Here is a 19318-nt window from a genome sequence, read left to right as displayed (position 1 = left end):
AAGGGGTTTTGCGGTAGCTATCTCACTAAAATCTTCCCGCAGCAGTTGTCTCAAGTGTCTTGTGTGTGCCTATCGCGTGACAACGCGGCACCACGTGGCAGTACACCCGTCCCGCAACGTGGCTGTGTTATGTAAATGTTCAGACACGCACCCACACCACATCTCGTCTCTCACAACAAATTTTACATCGCATTAAATCAAAAAACACGTGTTGAACTTTCAGAAAAACAATTGACGATGCTGTACAGTTAGTGATGCTGTAATTTTCAACAGACTTCCAAAAAGGAGGTTGTCAATTCGTCTGTTATTTTTGTGTGTTTTTAACTCCGCCAATTGTGGGCCGAATTTCACAATTCTTTTTTGTTCTAAAGGACATAGGTACTTTCGAGGTGGTCCCATTGACACCAAGTCAGGATCTGATGGTGGTATCTTAGAGAAATCGAGGGCAACCCTAGAATTTTTAAAGCAAAGCAAGTCAAGTAAGTATTTAAATTCAGAAAGTATAATTTGGTGAACTGGACCTGATAAAGAAGACCGTAGGTACCGGTACTCTGTTATAAAATAATATGACTATGTCGTGTTTGAGCTTAATGAAATCGATGTAAGATGCACTTTGGCTAGAAATCACTAAAAACCATTACTTAAAAAAAAAATTAAACAAAAGATGGAACCGACTTCAAAACCTTGAAAATAATTTTCTACTAGTTTGAAGTCGGTGCCTCAGCATGAGCTTCAAACTAGCAGAAAAATATTTTCAAGGTTTTTGAAGTCGGTTCTCGTAAGCATTAATTAAAAGGCTAAAAATGCGTTCTGCGCTGCAAAAGTTTCTAGAAACCAATTGATACTTTAGTTGTTTTCGGCTCTCTATTTTCAGTTCGTTGATCATTGAAAGCGTATTTTATCGGAGCATTGTCCGCCGAATTCACACTTAAAGCAGATATATTTATTTTATCTGTATCAGTATCATAATAATTGAGATTGATGATAAGTATAAAAATTACATACTCTAATCTAATTACACTGTTACATTATATCTGTTTCCGTTTAGGGACAAAATATTAGTGTAGCAACTAGCGACTCATTAATTTATGCGCTCAAAGCTAAAAACGGTACACCAACATGGTTACGTAACTTAACCCAGTCAGTCGCTACGCAAATCGAGGCGAGCAATGTAATGTGCTAATGTGTATGCAAAAATTTATCATTTATGAGTCGCCACAAAAAATCTGGTTATCATTTTGTTTCAAGTTGTGTTCTTTAACACTTTAACAGATTCACGTGTTAATAATATTCCTTTTAAATAAAGGTAGGTATTAATAACTACGCATATAATATTCTTCTATACCATTAAATTTGGGTTTTCTTTTGTTAATGCATGCCCTTTGCTTAGTATCCAAACTTACATCGTCACCGATATTTGTGCCCTCAGCCTATACCGATTTCTATACTTTCTAATCTGGTTGGTGGCATTTACGCTTGGCCACGAATGCACTCTCTCGGTTGCCGAACGCAGACCCATTATATTTTTATTGTATATCCTTAAGCAGCTAAAACAATCACTTTCTAATTGGATGCAAACACCAAAACGATATCGATGAGAATTTATAATGCCATAAACCAGTAATCGCTGAATTAATCGTTACCACATGCAAGCAGAAATTAATATCAACAATCTGGATGGAGTAGGTAGGTACTTATAGTCTTTAGAAAGTAGAGCTAAGCTCATAATAGCACTTCAAAATAAATTTGCCTTACGGTCTGGAACTGCTGCCGAACCTAATCAGATAAAGTGCCTAGTATCGTAGTTTCTCGGTGAAACTTCAATGAGGGCGAACTACCTAACAACAAACAGCGCATAATGAAACTACTTTCACTGCCCACTGATTTTACCCTCACATTTATGTTAAAGTTAAAACGTAGATAGCAAATAAAAATAACTAAAATACAGCAGCAGCAGCAAGCAGGCCGGTGGCAAGAATAGCGTAGGTGTATAACCAAATGCAATAGTGTAACCTTAAATAGAAAAACGTTAAGAAATGAAGTCCAGTTTTTATGGGTGCTGTGTTGCTAGAGAGTTTAAACTTGGACTCGGATAACTAAGGGTGTCTAATTTTAGCCAACCCTATGCAAGTTCATACGCAGTTCGGGGCAAAAAATCGATTTGCAGTAGCAAGGCGCAATAGAAGTGCGAGGGGGAGGGGTACTACGCCGGAACATGAAGCAGTCACGGTCAAGGTTACACGATTTAACTCGCCTGATAGCTACGAGTGACTGACTCTCTAATCAACAATAAAAAATGTTAATTAAAACCATAGAAACAGAGAAACATAACAATACGCGTTACATAGAATCATTTAAAACGTGGGACCAATGTTTACTGAGTATTACATTCATCAGCAACCACTCCGAACCTTTGAATCTATGAAACTGTTATTTTGCATAGAGGCTCATTCAATGCAGTAGGTACTCTTGAAGTTTGTTAAAAAACAATTTTTTTCAGGAAACAAAACACGGACATAAGCGTTACTTCCGATACGATCAGTATAATAGTAATATCTGCGGGAAACGGAGTACATCACAACCCTGCGACCACACCATAAGTAATTAACAGAACCTTTTATCTTAATTCTCGGCCTTGAAGCAGATCTGGACCTTTGATACCTCTAGCTCTAGCAGTCTTAAATCAATTAGATTAGAAGTGCGCTTTTGTTCGCCTTTGATGATTCGCTCTCAGTAAGCTACTTAATGGAGCTTTACGTTCAAATTAAAAGCAGTTTTATATTATTGTTTGACCTTGATCATGAACGCCGCCGTCACACTTCACAGGCTTTGTTGTTGATACGCAACAGAGGGGAGTAATAATGAAATTGTGTTAAATTTTCAACGCATTCTTTGCCAATTCGCCGTATCTTACATTGAAGTGAAGGTTATCAAACGTGGTACCGTGAAGTGGTTTTTGCATTGGGCACGCTATCAGGCGAATATTATCAATATTTCCATTAATTTCTCAGGTGTGTCGTTGATTGTTTTTTCTAGCAGAAGGTAGCATGAGTAGCAGAGAGGGCATAGATAATATTCTAATAACAAAATACATAATAAAATAAAATCCAAATAATAATGGGTGATTCCGGGGTCATTAGCAGGAGTGAAAGGGGTGATGGGGAGATTCACACTGAGCAAATTTAACTATGGGACCAGCACCGAAATCGCGAAATTAGATGGTTTTTCTCGCCATCACCCCTTTCACCCCGGAATCACCCTGTATTTTTTTTTCTATGTCCTCTTGTAAGCCCATGCTAGAAAAAAAAAATTGTAGGGTTAGTTGTTCCTTCGAAACCTTGTACCAGAATAATCATCTAATGTATTAGGTAGGTAGGTATATTTTTGAACCTACGCATTAGATTTTTTTATTTTATTAGATTAGATTAGTTCCAAATTTCAAGTCATTCCGACAGCTGAAAGTGGATGAAAATTGGCTTCCAAGTTCTAAACTAAACATACAACTCCACATACAAATACAATACCTACAATACAATGACTTTATTGTACAATCGAGTTCATAAACTTGTGAGAAAAAAAGTTGATCAAAAGTATCTGAATACGCCTTTATGCCGTATAGTAAGCGATACAAAAAAAAGAAATACAAAGTTAAATAAAAGGTTGTTAAAAGATATCGCATAGGTATCTATTCAAATTAGAAGTTGTTTTGAGTACCTACATAGGTTGGTTATATATTCGTATCTACTTGCACTAACTATAACTAAAAGCTTAACGGTCAACGTCCGTTGAAGAATCGTGAACCTTGACATTTGCAACAGCTAAATTACTTAACAACAGCAAGCGATACTAGCTACTAACGTAGCATATAGTTGCGATATAATCAAGATCACAAAGGATAATGATACTCAATAAAACTACCTACATCCCTCCATCCTACAACAGAACTAACCCTTACTCAACAATGAAAAAAACAATAAAATCAATGGAAACCGACGTGTGTACACACGGTTGCAATCATAGGCAGTAAAGTTAAACGTAGGTAGGGACCTATTGAATGATGGACTTGCATGGGTGTGTTACATAAATGTCTTGACTGTGGTCAGTTCATAAGGTAAAGACAAGCATAACAATTCTAATAAGTTTCCAATGAGATTTTGTTCTAAGAAACGAATAAAAAACTTTAATAAACAATTGTATTGGCCATAACAAAATGTACCTATCTAAATAAAAAGCAAAGTACGACAACGGTCAACAGAAATAAACAATTAAGTATAGGAAAGTACAATCCAATCATTCCTATGATTTCTTAATATTTCAATTCATACTATAGTACAGATTAAATGTAGGTACATACAAACATGCAAATGATAATACTAATAATCTGACGGTAGTTGTGAATCTAACAGCCCAACGTCTGTTTTTCAAGTTTAAAAGCGAAGCAATTCTTAAAAATCTACATGATTTCCTTGGGATATTAATCAACAATAAACAGATAATAATGACAAACATATAAATTTGAGTTGTACCTAAAATAAAAGCGAATGAATTGACGTTAGTAACCGTACCTATGTGTATCTATGTGCCTTGTTTTGAATTCAATCAGTTCCAATCATTGCGAACGTAAGATGGTGCCTATAGCAACAACGGCCGGCACAACTACGCAGTTCGGCACAAAAGCCGGTCGGGCGAAGCAGATGAGATGATTGTATCAACACAAGTACGTACCTACCCAGTAAGCTCTCCAAAACCGGTCAATGAGCAGAACCAATACAAACATGGAACATAACAAAAATAAAATATTAACATTATCACTTACCGCTATCTACACTCTCCTCTGAGATTTTCTTCACCATTCTGATGGTTGTTTGATGCGTTGACACGGCAATATTGAAATAATAAGAGTAGGTGTACCACTCTTGAAAAGCCGCTTTCAAACTTGTGCGGCCGCCTTCTCGATGTGAAATCGGGACGACAGAAAATTAAATGCAAATATAAAAAATGTAAAGCACCACGATCGAGAAGGATTTGCGGATAGTGTGCCGAAAGGTATAAACAAACACTGATAGAAGGCGGAATTAAAAAAAAACTGCTGGTGTGGTTAGCGATCCATTCTATACACGCCCGCCCGTCCGATGTTCTGAAATCCAACTGATTCAGATTGAGTGGGTTGGGGCCGCGGAGCCGGTCGACGCGCAGTTACCCCGCGCCCCCTGCTTCCCCGCGGGCTGCGTCGTTGTTTTGCCCTCTTCATCCGCGCATGCGTTCTCACTCGCACCTCTGATGACGTGTTTATATTTTTTTATCGTTTATTTTTTTAAGAAAGATGCCTGGGAGCATCAATGTCTGTTAGATACTAACTAAGCTTCCTGCTCAAACGCTGCTTCACAATCTCGAATCAACGTTGAAGACTAGGTTCCTTTCCTTCTAAATAATATCTAACAAGAATCACCTTATCCATGCAATCATCTCGATAGTTATCTTAATTATCCCGATTTCATTAATAAAATGAGACTCATCCTACATTGATCGAAGTCGTATAGTATGCGCGAGATCACATCATACAAGAGAAATTATACATTTTCTTCCAATTACCTTGCCATTATGATTAACTACATAGCTTTTGTTCGCATCTTCGTTAGCGTAGGCAGTAAAATTAACGATTATGGTAAATTATTTGATACCATTATTAACTAACAATTCTAAGACATAACTCTAATTTTAAAAAAAACGTGCGCATACACGTTAATATGCATGTTAAACCAAAGCCACTTGGTACCTAACAAAAATACAAATCCCTTCTATTCCAACCCGTGGAAATTTCAAAAAATCCCTTCTTAGTGCTTCTCTTTGACCCTCAAAGAATGAACATATGTGCCAAACATCAAGCATCTATCTATATCAGCTAGTCAGGTCTTATGAAAAAAACTTTTTTTTTTTAATAAAAAAAAATATCACGGGACAAATTCACACCAATTGACCTAGTTCCAAAGTAAGCTTAGCAAAGCTTGTGTTATGGATACTAAGCAACGGATAAATATAATTATATAGATATATACATACTTCAATACATATTAAACACCCAAGACCCGAGAACAAACATTCGTATTTTTCATACAAATAATCTGCCCCGATACGGGAATCGAACCCGGGCCCGGGACCTCAAGCTTCGTAGTCGCAGGCGCAGGTTCTCTAGCCACAAGGCCATCTGGTTGTCGTCTGGTCGTCCCATTCCCGCGGGAATTTCGGAATATCCCTTCTTAGTCCACCTCTGACTCTTAAATATAAGTATGTTGTCAAATTTCAAATAACTAGCTCCAGTGGTTTAGGCTATGCGTTGTGGAAGTCAGTTAGTATAAAAAAATCCTCTTTCTTCCTTATCCCTTAGAATTTCGGAAAACCTAAAAATATTTTATTAGCTAGGTATTTTGTATCTAGTTCAATGTCAAATTTGAAATGTTTTGGAGATAGAGCCATTCTGAACCTAAAATATAAATCCGCCTTATTTCCTATTCCGAAACATTTTCGAAAAATCCCTCTATCATCTTTCAAGACTCGAGAACAATCATTCGGTTCGGACCCGGCACCTCAAGTTTCATGGTCAGTCAGTCAGCCGCGTTAGGTCAGTTTTTTATAAGTATAGATTTATGCTCATTAACAATTTATTCATCAAAGATTAACAAAATCATATTACATCATTAAATAAGGAATTTCCTTTAATAATGCAAACCCTTTCTTTTAGTCATAAACGGTATGAATGGAAGTACGATGCTGCTAGTGACTAAAAGCAGGCTGAAGAAAATTCAGTAGAAGCAAAATAAATTTTTAAAACATTTTATATTAACTAGAAAGTTCGATGAAAAAATTTCAAAACTTCGTATACAGTAAATGTAGGACAATAAACATGGACAAGCATGAATTAGGTGCACATCGATTGTAAAAATTGTATGAATTCATTAAAACATATTTTACGCGCTTCAAGGTATATTGCATCATTCTAATATGAAAAGACACGTAAACGTTACAAATCGTAAATTAGATTAGGAACGTTTTACGATTACAGTTTAGTTAGATGTTGATAAACAAAGAATAAAGGAATAAGTGTAAGTACATAATAAGTATACCTACACGGTGAGAAATAGTTTGGATAATAAACGACCATGACCTACTCGTAACTCCAACAATTTCTACTAAGATACTTACAAGAATCCATGCCAGTTGAAATAACCGATTGTTGTACTCTGACAGGAATAAAAAACTCCCATTGATGCGTTTTCTTTCGTCTTCGCAAAGCTTTCAAGCTTTTGTTGAAGACGTGACTATAAGGAGTACACCGTTCTGTGTTTCTTTCAAATAGTGGCGTATGGGTAGTGGTGTTACGCAATAGGGACTCCTTTGTCTTCCCTCTTACAAATGAAATGACCTTCGCAGAACATTTGTTGACAAACAAGCCTCGGGAGCGGCTGCACGGCGCAGAGCGCACGTGGTGCGACCCGACCGGTCCAACCGGCAACCGGCGGCCATGCTGCCATGTTTGTTGTCACGCCACCCATCGCTCCCTCTCTAACTTCTCTCTGCACTGCTCTAACTCGCTCTATATTCCGTCTCTTGTATATATCAGCCCGCACCGCTCGTCTATCTCGCTCGAAAGCCTACGTGACTGACAATAACAAAAACATAACCCTTGCTATTATAGCAGCAAATTCAATATACATACTTTTAAGCTCGAAGAGTCTATGTATTCTGTAGTTTAAGCACACTTCCAATTTCTGCTTTGGCCTCCACAATTTTGTTTCAATTCTACATTAACAATATACAGAACTACCTACTACCGGCATAGCAATGGCTTTAAAATGTTTCGGGGGCAAATGTTATAAAACTTTCTGACTCCTTTGGTAAACATCACCTGATACCTACCGCTGTACAGATTAGAGCAAGTTTGTCTGCTTATCTTCAAAAACAAGCCAAGATACTCTAATCAAACTCGCTCCGAAAATTTAGTACGCCTGCACTTGCTCATTTGATTAATCACTAGTAATTAGGAGCATTGCTTATTCGCAAAGGTTTCAGCCAGCTCAGAAAGCAGAATTACCAAAAACTAACATTAACTTAGTTACCTAGGGCTTCATTGAAGCCAACTAAGTATTGTTGCGATACGGGACTACTTAATTGTAACCGTTAATTTTGGCGAATTCTCATTCTCCCTTTTCCCGGAATCGACGGTTGCAACGGGGAGTGCGCGGTGCGTAGTATGTATACATTTTATCGTTCCGCCTGGGCATCCCCGTAAAATATTACCACCGGGGTGAGGGCAGGTAGCCTTGCGCAATATAAACCGGGAGCAGTTTCTTTTGTCACGACCAAATTACAGGAACAAAAGTAATACTAAGCTTTTGCTTTGAAACGCCTCGAGACCATTCTTTGTGAATCACAGTTTCGGGACTTACAAATTCAACGGGTTTTACGCAAGCTATTTCCGAAATGAAAGAGATTTGTCAACACCAGAACAAGCCATTTGTTTTGTTATGTTAGGTACTCAATTAATGACTTACCGGTAGTTAAAATTTTCTGAATGACAGCGACGATATCTTTATCATCGATCATGTTGGACTCGGTGTGTCCTAAAACAAAAACGGTTTATACAGGCTGGATCATAAACAAAAGTTTTTGAAAGCTATTATCATGCAATGAACACAGGTATTGCGCAAACCAAAGGATGCTACCCACACCTCTTAGAACATTTACGATCAACTATAAACGAGGCATTGAAATTTTAACAGTAGCCTGGAACAAGATCGTCGAAATTGAGTTCAGCATCCTTAGGATTAAAGTTTATTTCCAAAAAAAAATACGTGAATGCTCTGCATCTAACCATAAATTAATATGTAGAGAAGGGTGCACAAGCGTATTCCCGTGGATCAATTTTTTTGTTGCCTCTTTGTGTAGCCCGTCGAGTCGACGAGCGCCACGTCACGTATAGTATACTACAGGCTGCACCTGATGAACAAAGAAAGGATATTTGGGTATGCGGGATCACAAAACATACACTTCTGTTGATAGCAAGTTTACCGAGCACGCATCAAAATCCGGGTACCATAAAAAAGGGTATAGCAACTAAAATGACAGGTGAACATATTGCGTAATTCGAAGTTTGTTCATAAACTTAGTGAACAAACTCCTGAATCTACAGGTAAATATTAGATCTTAGCAGTGTTTCTTTTGTGCTTAAAATTTGTTAAAAAGAAGTCATCCAGGTTAAATATTATTTATATTATTTTCTTTCAATTCTTTTTCCTATTACTTAAAACTTTGTAATATCTGACATTCTAAGAACTAAGATTAGGTAATAGAATTCATTGTCAAATGAACAAACCTGAATAGAATTCACTTATGTAAAAAAAAAATGTAATATAAAACTGAATTCTGGTTTCATCATCTAAGAATAAATTTTCAGTTTAAAAACGTTAGAATGATTTGCAGTTCAGTATTGATTCCTTCGTTTAAAATTAATTTCATGGGTACCTACTGAAATGTCACGTCTGTGTAATGTTTATAATAATAATAATTCATTTATTGCTTGAAATAATAATAATAATACAATAAGGTCTTAATATTAAACATTAGGCACAATTATTTCACCTTAACGGCATGCAAGTTTTAATAGAGTTTTTTGTTATAAATTCATTAAATTACATTAAATCACAATTGTTTTACCAAATACTAAATTTATATGTCAGTTTTTAGCGAAGCTCTAAACGATAGACTAACAAACAAAGCCATCTATTGAATACAAAAACTTTTGTGGTGCTATTAACAATGACTGTAATATAACCTTTGTGACGAAATCTGAATATCATTAGATTTTTTTCCATACACAGAACAAGTAGGTGTAAGACACGTTACTCATACTTGATTTTTGTACTTTGCTACATTATGTCTCGTAGGTTCTATATTTGCGACGCGCGCGCGGTCCATAGAAAGACCAATATAACAAAAATTTTGCAGTGTTTTATAGGCTGCCATTACCATGGTATAATGTATATCACTCAATTCTATTTTTCTCCTGATAACCACACAGTCATTATACGGTCACCCGATTCAAGGCTGCGGAAACCTTATTTGCATTGCTGATGTGAACTTTTTGCGCTGTTCTAACGCATGTTTTATACATAAATTGGTCCTCTGGACAGCACGATCGAGTCGACAACCTCGATAAAAAGCTAACAAGCAATTTTTTTATTGCAACCAATAGCATTTTCGACCGCATCTATTTCAATTGATATAGGAAATTCGACGTTATGTGAGTATAAGCATAAAAAATACGATCAAATCAAACTCAAGTCAATCCTGTTTTTACAAATAAGTTAACATAGTCTATGTCAGATCTTCCGTATCACATAAATAATAGAGCTTAAGATGACGACGATGATAACGAAGACTAAGTGTCCGCAAGTGTAGTATACGCAAATATGACGTACTTATGTAGGCATTAATATACTGCTCTTCTTACGAAAAGACAAAATAAATAATGACATGGGTCATAATCATAATAAATACGTATAACAAAAAAAATATGAATAGAGCCAGTGTAAAAAAAATGTATACACGACCTTAATGTTCAGGCAACAAAGTCCTGTATACATATATTTGGCACTTTGGCTGTATTCATATCTTTGTTTCCGACTGTAGACAGTTTAAAATAAAACTGATACGTGATATCCAGGAGCAATTGGATGCTCAATTCGATTAATTAGTAAAATTGGGTCATGTCATGAATGCGGGGCAAGTAACCGCAGAACGGTGGTGTGTGTGACACGGGCGTGAGAGATAAACTCTCCGCTTTAGCAGAATGATGTTACAAGACTAAACATTTAACAAAAAATCCTTAGTAAAGCCGGCCACACACGCTAGGTTATAACATAAACGAAGGTTATTCCGGCAGTATGACATGACTCCTTGCCTGCGCAAGCATAATTTGAAATATATATGTGAATTGATATTTTTTGGGTAAACAAGTATTTCACGGGTTGAAATTTTAATTACTTTGACACAGTTGCTAAACAATTTATGCTCCTCGTAATGCATATGGTAAAACGGGTGGTGAAGCACCAGTACTCCTCAATAATGAACGTCTCTGCATCGGAAAAAGCAATCTTTCGTAAAAGGTGACGAGCAGTTGGTATACTTGATGTTAAACTATTGTATCTAAGATTATTTACACAAAAAAGCGTGAAAAAAAATTGAACCGACTACAAAAAACCATGAAAATAGTTTTCTGCCAGTATGAAGTCGGTCGGAGCCTCAGCTCAGCACGAGCCAGCAGGAGTGATTGAAGCCCAGTGTAAAGTGCGTAGGTGAGGTTATAGGTCCACTCCTGCTGGCTCGTGCTAGTCGTGCTGCGGCACCGACCGACTTCATACTGGCAGAAAATTATTTTCATTGTTTTTTGAAGTTGATGAAAAGCTTGTAAAAACAGCAGTTATTGGAGGTCTTTGGAGGTAGTGAAATCTGTGCGAAGGTCGAATCAAGTTCAAACATATTTTTATAACGTTCAGCAAGAATAACATTTAACATAACAATAATGATGACACGTTTGACCGATAATAACGATATTATAAGCAAAAGATGACCGATGGAGACCTCTCAAGATATCCCAAACAAAACTAAAGTTTGATAATACCGATAAGTTAAGTGACCATTATTACCTGAAATTAAGTCTTACATTAGGTATTGTAATGTAATGACGTTTTGTTGTTGTTGCAAAAATAGCGAATCAAATTTGTGTGACTAAGATTAAAATAGACAATTTACGACCTATGCATAAAGTGATTTCGCATGAGAGATCTATTGATTCAAGCAAGCAATTGACAGTTTCATACTACACCTGCGGATTTCATACTTCAATCTTTGGCCAAGGACATTAATATTAGCAATTCATATTCCTAAAAAGATCATTTTTATCAGCTGCATGCCAATGTCTGGGTTCACTGTACTCGTACTCTGCCGCTACCACGTTTTGTTGGTGAGAAACGATGTCACTGATCACTTGCCATGTGACATGAATGATACGATATATCAGCTTTGTAGTTAATTGAATAGATACATTAATTATGGCTTTCATATAGTTAAATACTTTGTGAAATGAATATTGAGCGCCATTGGTGAATTGTTATTTAATAATTTGTTTAATTGTAAAATCATTCCAAGACGATCTCATAGGGCTTATGGGAACGGAAGCAATACCATGCCCTCGTTACCGCTCTGCTTTCAAAACACGAATGACATAGTGCGTGTGAGCTAACTTGGGGGCAGCAGGCGTGAGCTTGCCTTCGGAATCCAAAAGCTTAATGGTTACTTGACCTGAAATGTATATTTCAGAATAATTTTTTTTATGACGGTGGAAGAATTCTACACTTCCACTGAACGTAGATTTATAGTTAGTGTTTAGTTTTGTAACTAAGGGACCCCCATACATCCCTGTATTATTATTCTTTTTTTGTAAGTTTTTCTTTAATTGTATACTGTAGTTTTTAAGTATTTTACTTGTAAGTATACTTTATTTTGAAAAAATGACTTTCTGCTAAGTTTCTTGCGGCGCATTCTTCTTGGCAATGATGGTCTTGCCGAAAGTGCTGGTAGTTTAAAAAATGACGTGTAAAAGTGCCCATTGCGGCCTATTTACTGTATTACAAGCTATTATTTAGTTTCACCTGTCCCGTTGTCTGTCTGTCTGTCTGTCTGTAATCAAATCTTGCAAGTTCAATTTGACCAACTTCCAGTAGTCAGATTGACTTGAAAAAATAGTCCGGCCAGGATCGTCTCCGTAGGACGGATCTCTTCAACGGTTAATGGCATCGACTTGAAATTTGGTATGCTAATGTAGTTTGGGTGACAATACAAGTACAGTCAGCAAAAAATCTTGTATTAAAAATGAAATTTTTACCAAAACATATTATAATCATTATTATAGGTGTTATAGTTGTGTAAGTTACTCTATGATGCCCTGCAAGGGCACAGCACACAAACGCTCAAAAGTATCATTTACTATTATATTTATTAATATTATTTTATGGTAAGGAAGGAGTGTATTTAGGTCATCAAGTGGTTATTGGTTATATGGTCCGCGATTTATTAAAATTTATAGTGCCTTGTATTTTCATCCTTTAGGAATTCCTATAGAACGTAATAACATTTTTCAATTAAGAATGCTTCTTACCGAATTGATTCTGTTTTTTTTTGTCACTTACATACATTTTTATATAAAGGAACCGTTTTGAACAATATCTTAAGTAGATTTGGGTAAATAACAAGAATTTAGAAGCGTTGTGATGACTTTTTAGAAAATATGCGTTTCAAAGGAATGAAATACCATAATAAAGTAATAAAATTGCAGAACTTGCAGATTTGCTACATTCTAGCACTTTTTAAACAAAGTTTTAATATAACTCTTTAGTCTACCGGACTTACTTGCATATCTTATTAATTTTATATATATGGACAATAAAGTTTCTAAATCTCTAATAAAGCGGCATCTTCAAGAGGATTTAACTTTATCAAAGTTACATAGAAATATCTAATTCTTCACGTCGCTCATCAAGAATAACAATAAGACTTTTTGCATATTGGACACCTTACACGTGTCTATATTTCTCGTGTGGGATGCTAACACCCGGAGCCGGCAGAACTTGAGACGATTCGTTTATCTTATGTCTTAATAGGTACTGACTGAGCGAGCCAGCCAAATAACGTGTTTAACCACATCAGTTTCGAGGTGTCAGTTGAGTCTTACAGCCATGATGTCATCAATTTGTTCACTACATACACAAGTTTGCAGGTGTGAGAGTGTAAGAATGTACTTACATTATGCAAGCAAATTTAGTAGGTATGGAAAGTTCCATTCTTATACCTACTCTCAGAGTAGGTAGGTATCTAATCCCATGTTTACGCAGAATCTAGAATCACCTCGTCTCAATTTATAAAACTAGCCTTGGTTTACAATCCTATGGTGAATATTAAATCCTGCTGATTATAAAAGGAAATCAAGCCCATCGAGATTCAATACTAAATCCTGTTATGTATAAACGCGCCATTGTTGTAAACAAGATCCTTTTAGAATTATTCACCAAGTAAATAAATGTATTCTATTCGTATACCATAGGCGGCAAATAATCGAAACGAATTGAAGCACATTTACCTATCATAAGCCGCGAATCCACTAGAGGCAGCCTCGGGCCGAGCGGCTGCCTCGCTCCAAGGCCGCGCAAGTGGAGACGCTGCCAAAGGCACGGCTCAGACTGAGGCTCCTTTGAGCACGACCAAAAAACCGTCAAAATATGGCTCGGCTCGCGGTGCTCGGCCTGAGGCTGCTCTTAAGCCGCGTATCCACTAGAGGCAGCCTCGGGCCGAGCGGCTGCCTCGCTCCGAGGCCGCGCAAGTGGAGACGCTGCCAAAGGCACGGCTCAGACTGAGGCTCCTTTGAGCACGGCCAAAAAACCGTCAAAATATGGCTCGGCTCGCGGTGCTCGGCCTGAGGCTGCTCTAATGGATACGCGGCTTAATAGATACGCGGCTATAGATTCAAAATTCAATATTATTTATATTGCATGTCACATTACAGGCATTAGGATGGAAAAACTTTAAAAAGACGAAAACGAAACACATTAAGGAATTATTCAATGCCTGAACGTGAAACTACCGTGAGACTCACTAATATTAAATATATCGACCCGGATAACTCACGTCTTAAATCGAGTTCGATCTAAGAGGAAGGGCTACGGATTAGCCCGAAACATGTCGAGCTAAACTCGATTTAAGACGCGAGTTATCCGGGTCAATAGATATATTTAATATTCAATGCCTGGTTACAGGAAGAACGTCGAAATAGAGGAAATTAAAGTACTTATATTTGATTAATTGCACGAACGCGAACAACTCAATTTGTCTATGGATCCACCTGGTTCTGATGGTTTACACAAGGAAATAAATATGAACATATATTAACAAAAAGAAATACCTTACATACTTCACTTTTAATCGGACATCCAGTTATCTAGCTGAATAATAAATAAGATGGATGCGTTACGATAACCTGGAGCTTACGCACAGAATTCTGATAGTAAAACTGTAAACATTGTGGAAGCCAGACGAAAACAAAGCACGGTTACACAACCAGCCACAGAAATAACAAGTTATCGCGGCAAACATAACATTAGATAAAGGACACGTAGTCTGACAGAAAGGTTTTATCGACGTTAGGAGAACTAAGTGTTGAGCAAACGAAATGTAGTCATTATCACTTCTGTGAGAATCCGTCACTGAAATGTGACTCAGTCAATATCTCATCACTTCGATTAAAATAATCTAAAAAAAAACTAACAATTTCATTATCTCCTAAAAGAGAAGAGTTAGTTAAATAATGGAGTTTATTAGTAATTTTCATTTTTAGTGGCCACTTGTGTCTCTTGGGATCGTAGTTCTAACCTTACCTATTTTTTTGGTGGAAACGTAGAAAAGTTGCGTAGAAATTTTCATGAATAGAAAAAGTATAGGTAAAAGAGATTCATGATTTCTAAAGTTATGATTTGAATAATTCATAGATATAATTGTTAGTAACAGAGACTAAGATTAGTGGTTTTTGGTATACCTACATTTTTGGAATTCTGATAATGATAGTTAAATATTTATGCGCAATTTGGCGCACCCGACACTACTTACATGAATCATATTTCTTTCAGCAGCTTATTTCGCATAAACAAGCGTAACCAGTAGAAGCTTATTACTTAATAAGTATAAAGACTGACCTTCCATTTGCCTAAAGTTAATTATCGACTCCCACACGCGCCATGTTTGGCAACTAGGTCACTCATCGATTATGTTTTTATACATACCTACTTTACCTATTGATCTATACCAGGGTTTCTTAAACTTTTTGCAGTCACGGACCACTTTCACAATTTAAACAATTCCACGGCTCCCTGTCAAAAAAAATCTAGAATTTCCTAGTAAATAGGTTTACAGACTGACCCTTTGTACATACTCTCATCTATGGACTGACCTACTGTGGGACCCCTGACACACATGCTACGGGCCCCTAAGGGGTCCGTGGACCCCACTTTAAGAAACCCTGATCTATGCAGTATATTATCGAAAATTTTGCATAACCATGTTAGGAACCACTAGATATAAACCGACCAGACGGACAGGAAGAGCTCTTTAGCCAGACAGGTTCTGACAAAACTGCTCCCACACATCAATTTAAAGGTAACTATGTTGATTCACAATCACAATCACCTTTACGATTATGGATCTCGTCATCAAACAAGGCATAGCTACCAGCTACTGCAACTAAACTCCACGCATAAGTAACCATAAAATTAGAGAACGCAATCAATTCAAATTTTCAATAAGCAATTAATTATAGTTAGTTAGATTATACATAGTCATACTGTAAATTGAAATCGTTTAAACACTTTAAACTAGTCTAAGATTTAAAACACTGTCAAAATGTACTATTGGACGAGCGAGGTCTCCTGATACAGGTATTTTTTTACCTAGTAGGAGGTCTCAACCGCTGCTTGTATAACTATTTTGTTATCTAAGTAAACGATTTTTTTTTAATCTACCATCAGAATCGTAATCTCAATATTTGCAAGATCTTGCAAAAAGTAAAGACGCGACACTGGACTCTAAACATCATCCTGCAAGATATCGCGAAATTTTCAATTGAATATAACTAAATCAATACATTAGTATTCTTTAAATTGACCATAATACAATGTTTTTGAAATTAAGAATGCAGAAACTTTAAGATTTAAACATTTCCGTGAGAAAAAATACAGAAAATGGTTTGAATGTAACTAGGGTTATATTAAAATGCAGCAGAATTCCGCGCAAGGATGCATATGCATTAATGCTGTGTCAATATACAACCAAGTCTTCCTCCATATAAGGCTCGAGACAACATATTATGTGTGCAGCTTTGCTATTACTTATCAATGCAACTATGTATTTAAGTACCTACGCAATGTATTCCCTGTTATAAGTGGTTACCCGTTAACCATCCATGACCTGCTTATCCGTGTGATGTTATTCTAACATAGGTCTGACTTATGAACTCATGATCATCCTATTAGAAATACATTGATCACAATATGAACACGATAGGATGTCAGTCGTAATAATTTGTGACGGAGTGACTTTAATATCCCGTGAGTCTGATAACATAATTGATTCACCGTTGATTAAGCACTATTTAAAGAGTCTCTTGAGTACAACGCGACGCATGTGCCTCTTAATGATAAGTAGGAAATGGAAGGATTAATCAAGTGGATAGAATGCGAAAGCAGAAAGGGCGACTATGATGATCTAATAGTAGTAGCACAATAGTCGCAATATTCAGATTATTTTTCAGTTCCGAATGTTAAGCGGATGGGTAGTGCTAAATACATACGACCATTAAACACCAGATACAGTTTATGGCATATGCTGATGGAAAACACGCTCGGGCTGAGATGCCTAATGGCTCGGATGTACAATTTAAGAGTCAAGGTCGAGTTATTTTTATATTTCTGTTTGTGCTAAATGCATGTATGTACTCGTACGAGCTTATAGGTACGCCACATTTTCAGAGTACTTTAAATTTTTTACTGTTGTAAACATCGCATCCAGTAGTAAAAAAAAGGATGATCCCGTTGCTTGTCTTTTTTAGTGTAGTGCGTGCGACGTTATAAAGTTTTCTCCAATACAAAGAAAAATGATAGCAACTGAAGATAAAGCACCACTCATTAGTGTCATGCCACGATTTAATATCGAGCAGCACTAATAGATAAGTCCTATTTAGAGTTCATAATTGATAAGTGTTATTTATACACATTACGTAACTGATCAGGTGACTATATAAAAGAAATAGATACCTACGTACATAATTGTTACCACATTTACGTAACAGTAATTTAACAGTAGGTACCTTAACTAGCCGATAAGCGAGGAATACTGAGTCGATCGAGAATCAGAGGCAAGTTCTTTCATATTTGCCGAATCACGTTTCCCATAAAGTTAAGATTAGAAAAAAAACAGACGCTGCAAAAACACTATCGACCTTGAAAACACGATTCACAAACAAGATACCGGACAAAATGTAGATCGTTACGTAACTAATGTAAATAGGAGGAGAGAAAATAAAATAGTACCTAAGTGAGTTTAAAACATCAGTTTATATTTCAGCGAATGATAAGATAGCTTACTGCGCAGTAATTCATTTCCACATTCATGAAATGTAAACAATAGATAACGAAGCAGTGCGGCCTCATAGCAACTGTGAATATGCAGAGCCTTGTGGCAATTTGGCATTGTCCAGTTCTAATGGCACCTTGGTTAAATCTTTGACACCTACTTTCAACCTACATTGTATTATAATGCACTTTGTTACTCGGAAGCATGTTAGTTTTGATAAGAATACTTAATGGACAAAAACATGACCATTATTTGACGAGAAATCATTATTCGTAGATGTAGGTACCTACTTCGAACTACATGCGAAGTTTTTGATGGCTTATCTAATCTACTGATTGGTTTCTTCTTCTAAATCGCTACATTTTTGAATGGTTGTGGTCATCAGTTATGGATTGGTTGGTAGTGTGGTGGTTTCATCTTGTCTTCGACACCGTAGTGCCGAAGTCCGGAGCTCGTAATTGGTACCAGAAAGCGCTGCTGCCCGCTTCGGCATCAGGTCCCTTACTTGACTTTTACGACACCCTAGGTAGGATAGATATAGGCCCATTCTATTCTAAAACCAGGCGTGGCAGGATTGGACGATGTTTATGTGAGTTTTTTTCCATATCAATGCTGTAAAGTTGCCAATTTCTGAGAAAATTGCACAAGTTACTAAATTATGTATTTTTGTTCATTATTATTCGATACGTAATACGTACTCCTGTCACTCTACACCATATCCTGCACCATACCTACCTACACATACCCTGCATCGCACGCTACGGCTTCTACAAGCCAGCATTTTTTGTTGGTTCTCTTAAAATTCAAATTGACAGAAAGATAGCAAAATATTCAATTGCTTGCCTTTGCGCTAACGAACGATGACATAACAAAAACGAAGTTACTTAAACAGCAAATGGTAACAATTTTGTTGTCAACAATGATTATTGAACAAATTAATTAATTATAATTAATACTGCGCATATACATCGCGGTTACATTACAATTGGAATAATTATGATTCCCTATTTCGAGCTAAAAACAATTGAGGATAAACAATGTACGCTATGTAGGTATTTCAGTTAACATGGTAAGAACTAGTTCTAGTTTT

General features: G+C 36.6%; 1 protein-coding gene across 3 annotated transcripts in view; it reads right to left on the bottom strand.

Annotated features, from left to right (window-relative positions):
- The window catches only part of Lk6 (MAPK interacting serine/threonine Lk6 kinase), a 78641-nt gene that overhangs the window by 13563 nt on the left and 45760 nt on the right, over positions 1-19318 (bottom strand). Inside the window, exons 3-4 of one of the 3 annotated variants that reach the window (XM_074094904.1) lie at positions 8870-8994; positions 8550-8618 (exon numbers count right to left, since the gene is read on the bottom strand). In XM_074094904.1, coding sequence (XP_073951005.1) covers positions 8550-8601 — 52 coding nt within the window. In that variant the 5' untranslated portion in view covers positions 8602-8618; positions 8870-8994. Of the gene's footprint in view, positions 1-4816; positions 5166-7200; positions 7496-8549; positions 8619-8869; positions 8995-19318 lie in introns of those variants that run through there. The other 2 variants (XM_074094906.1, XM_074094905.1) reach the window with 2 other exon arrangements.

This window comes from Choristoneura fumiferana, chromosome 12 (assembly GCF_025370935.1).
Source record: "Choristoneura fumiferana chromosome 12, NRCan_CFum_1, whole genome shotgun sequence".
NCBI classification, from domain to species: Eukaryota; Metazoa; Arthropoda; class Insecta; order Lepidoptera; family Tortricidae; genus Choristoneura; species Choristoneura fumiferana.
This window is presented reverse-complemented; position numbering and strand designations above follow the sequence as displayed.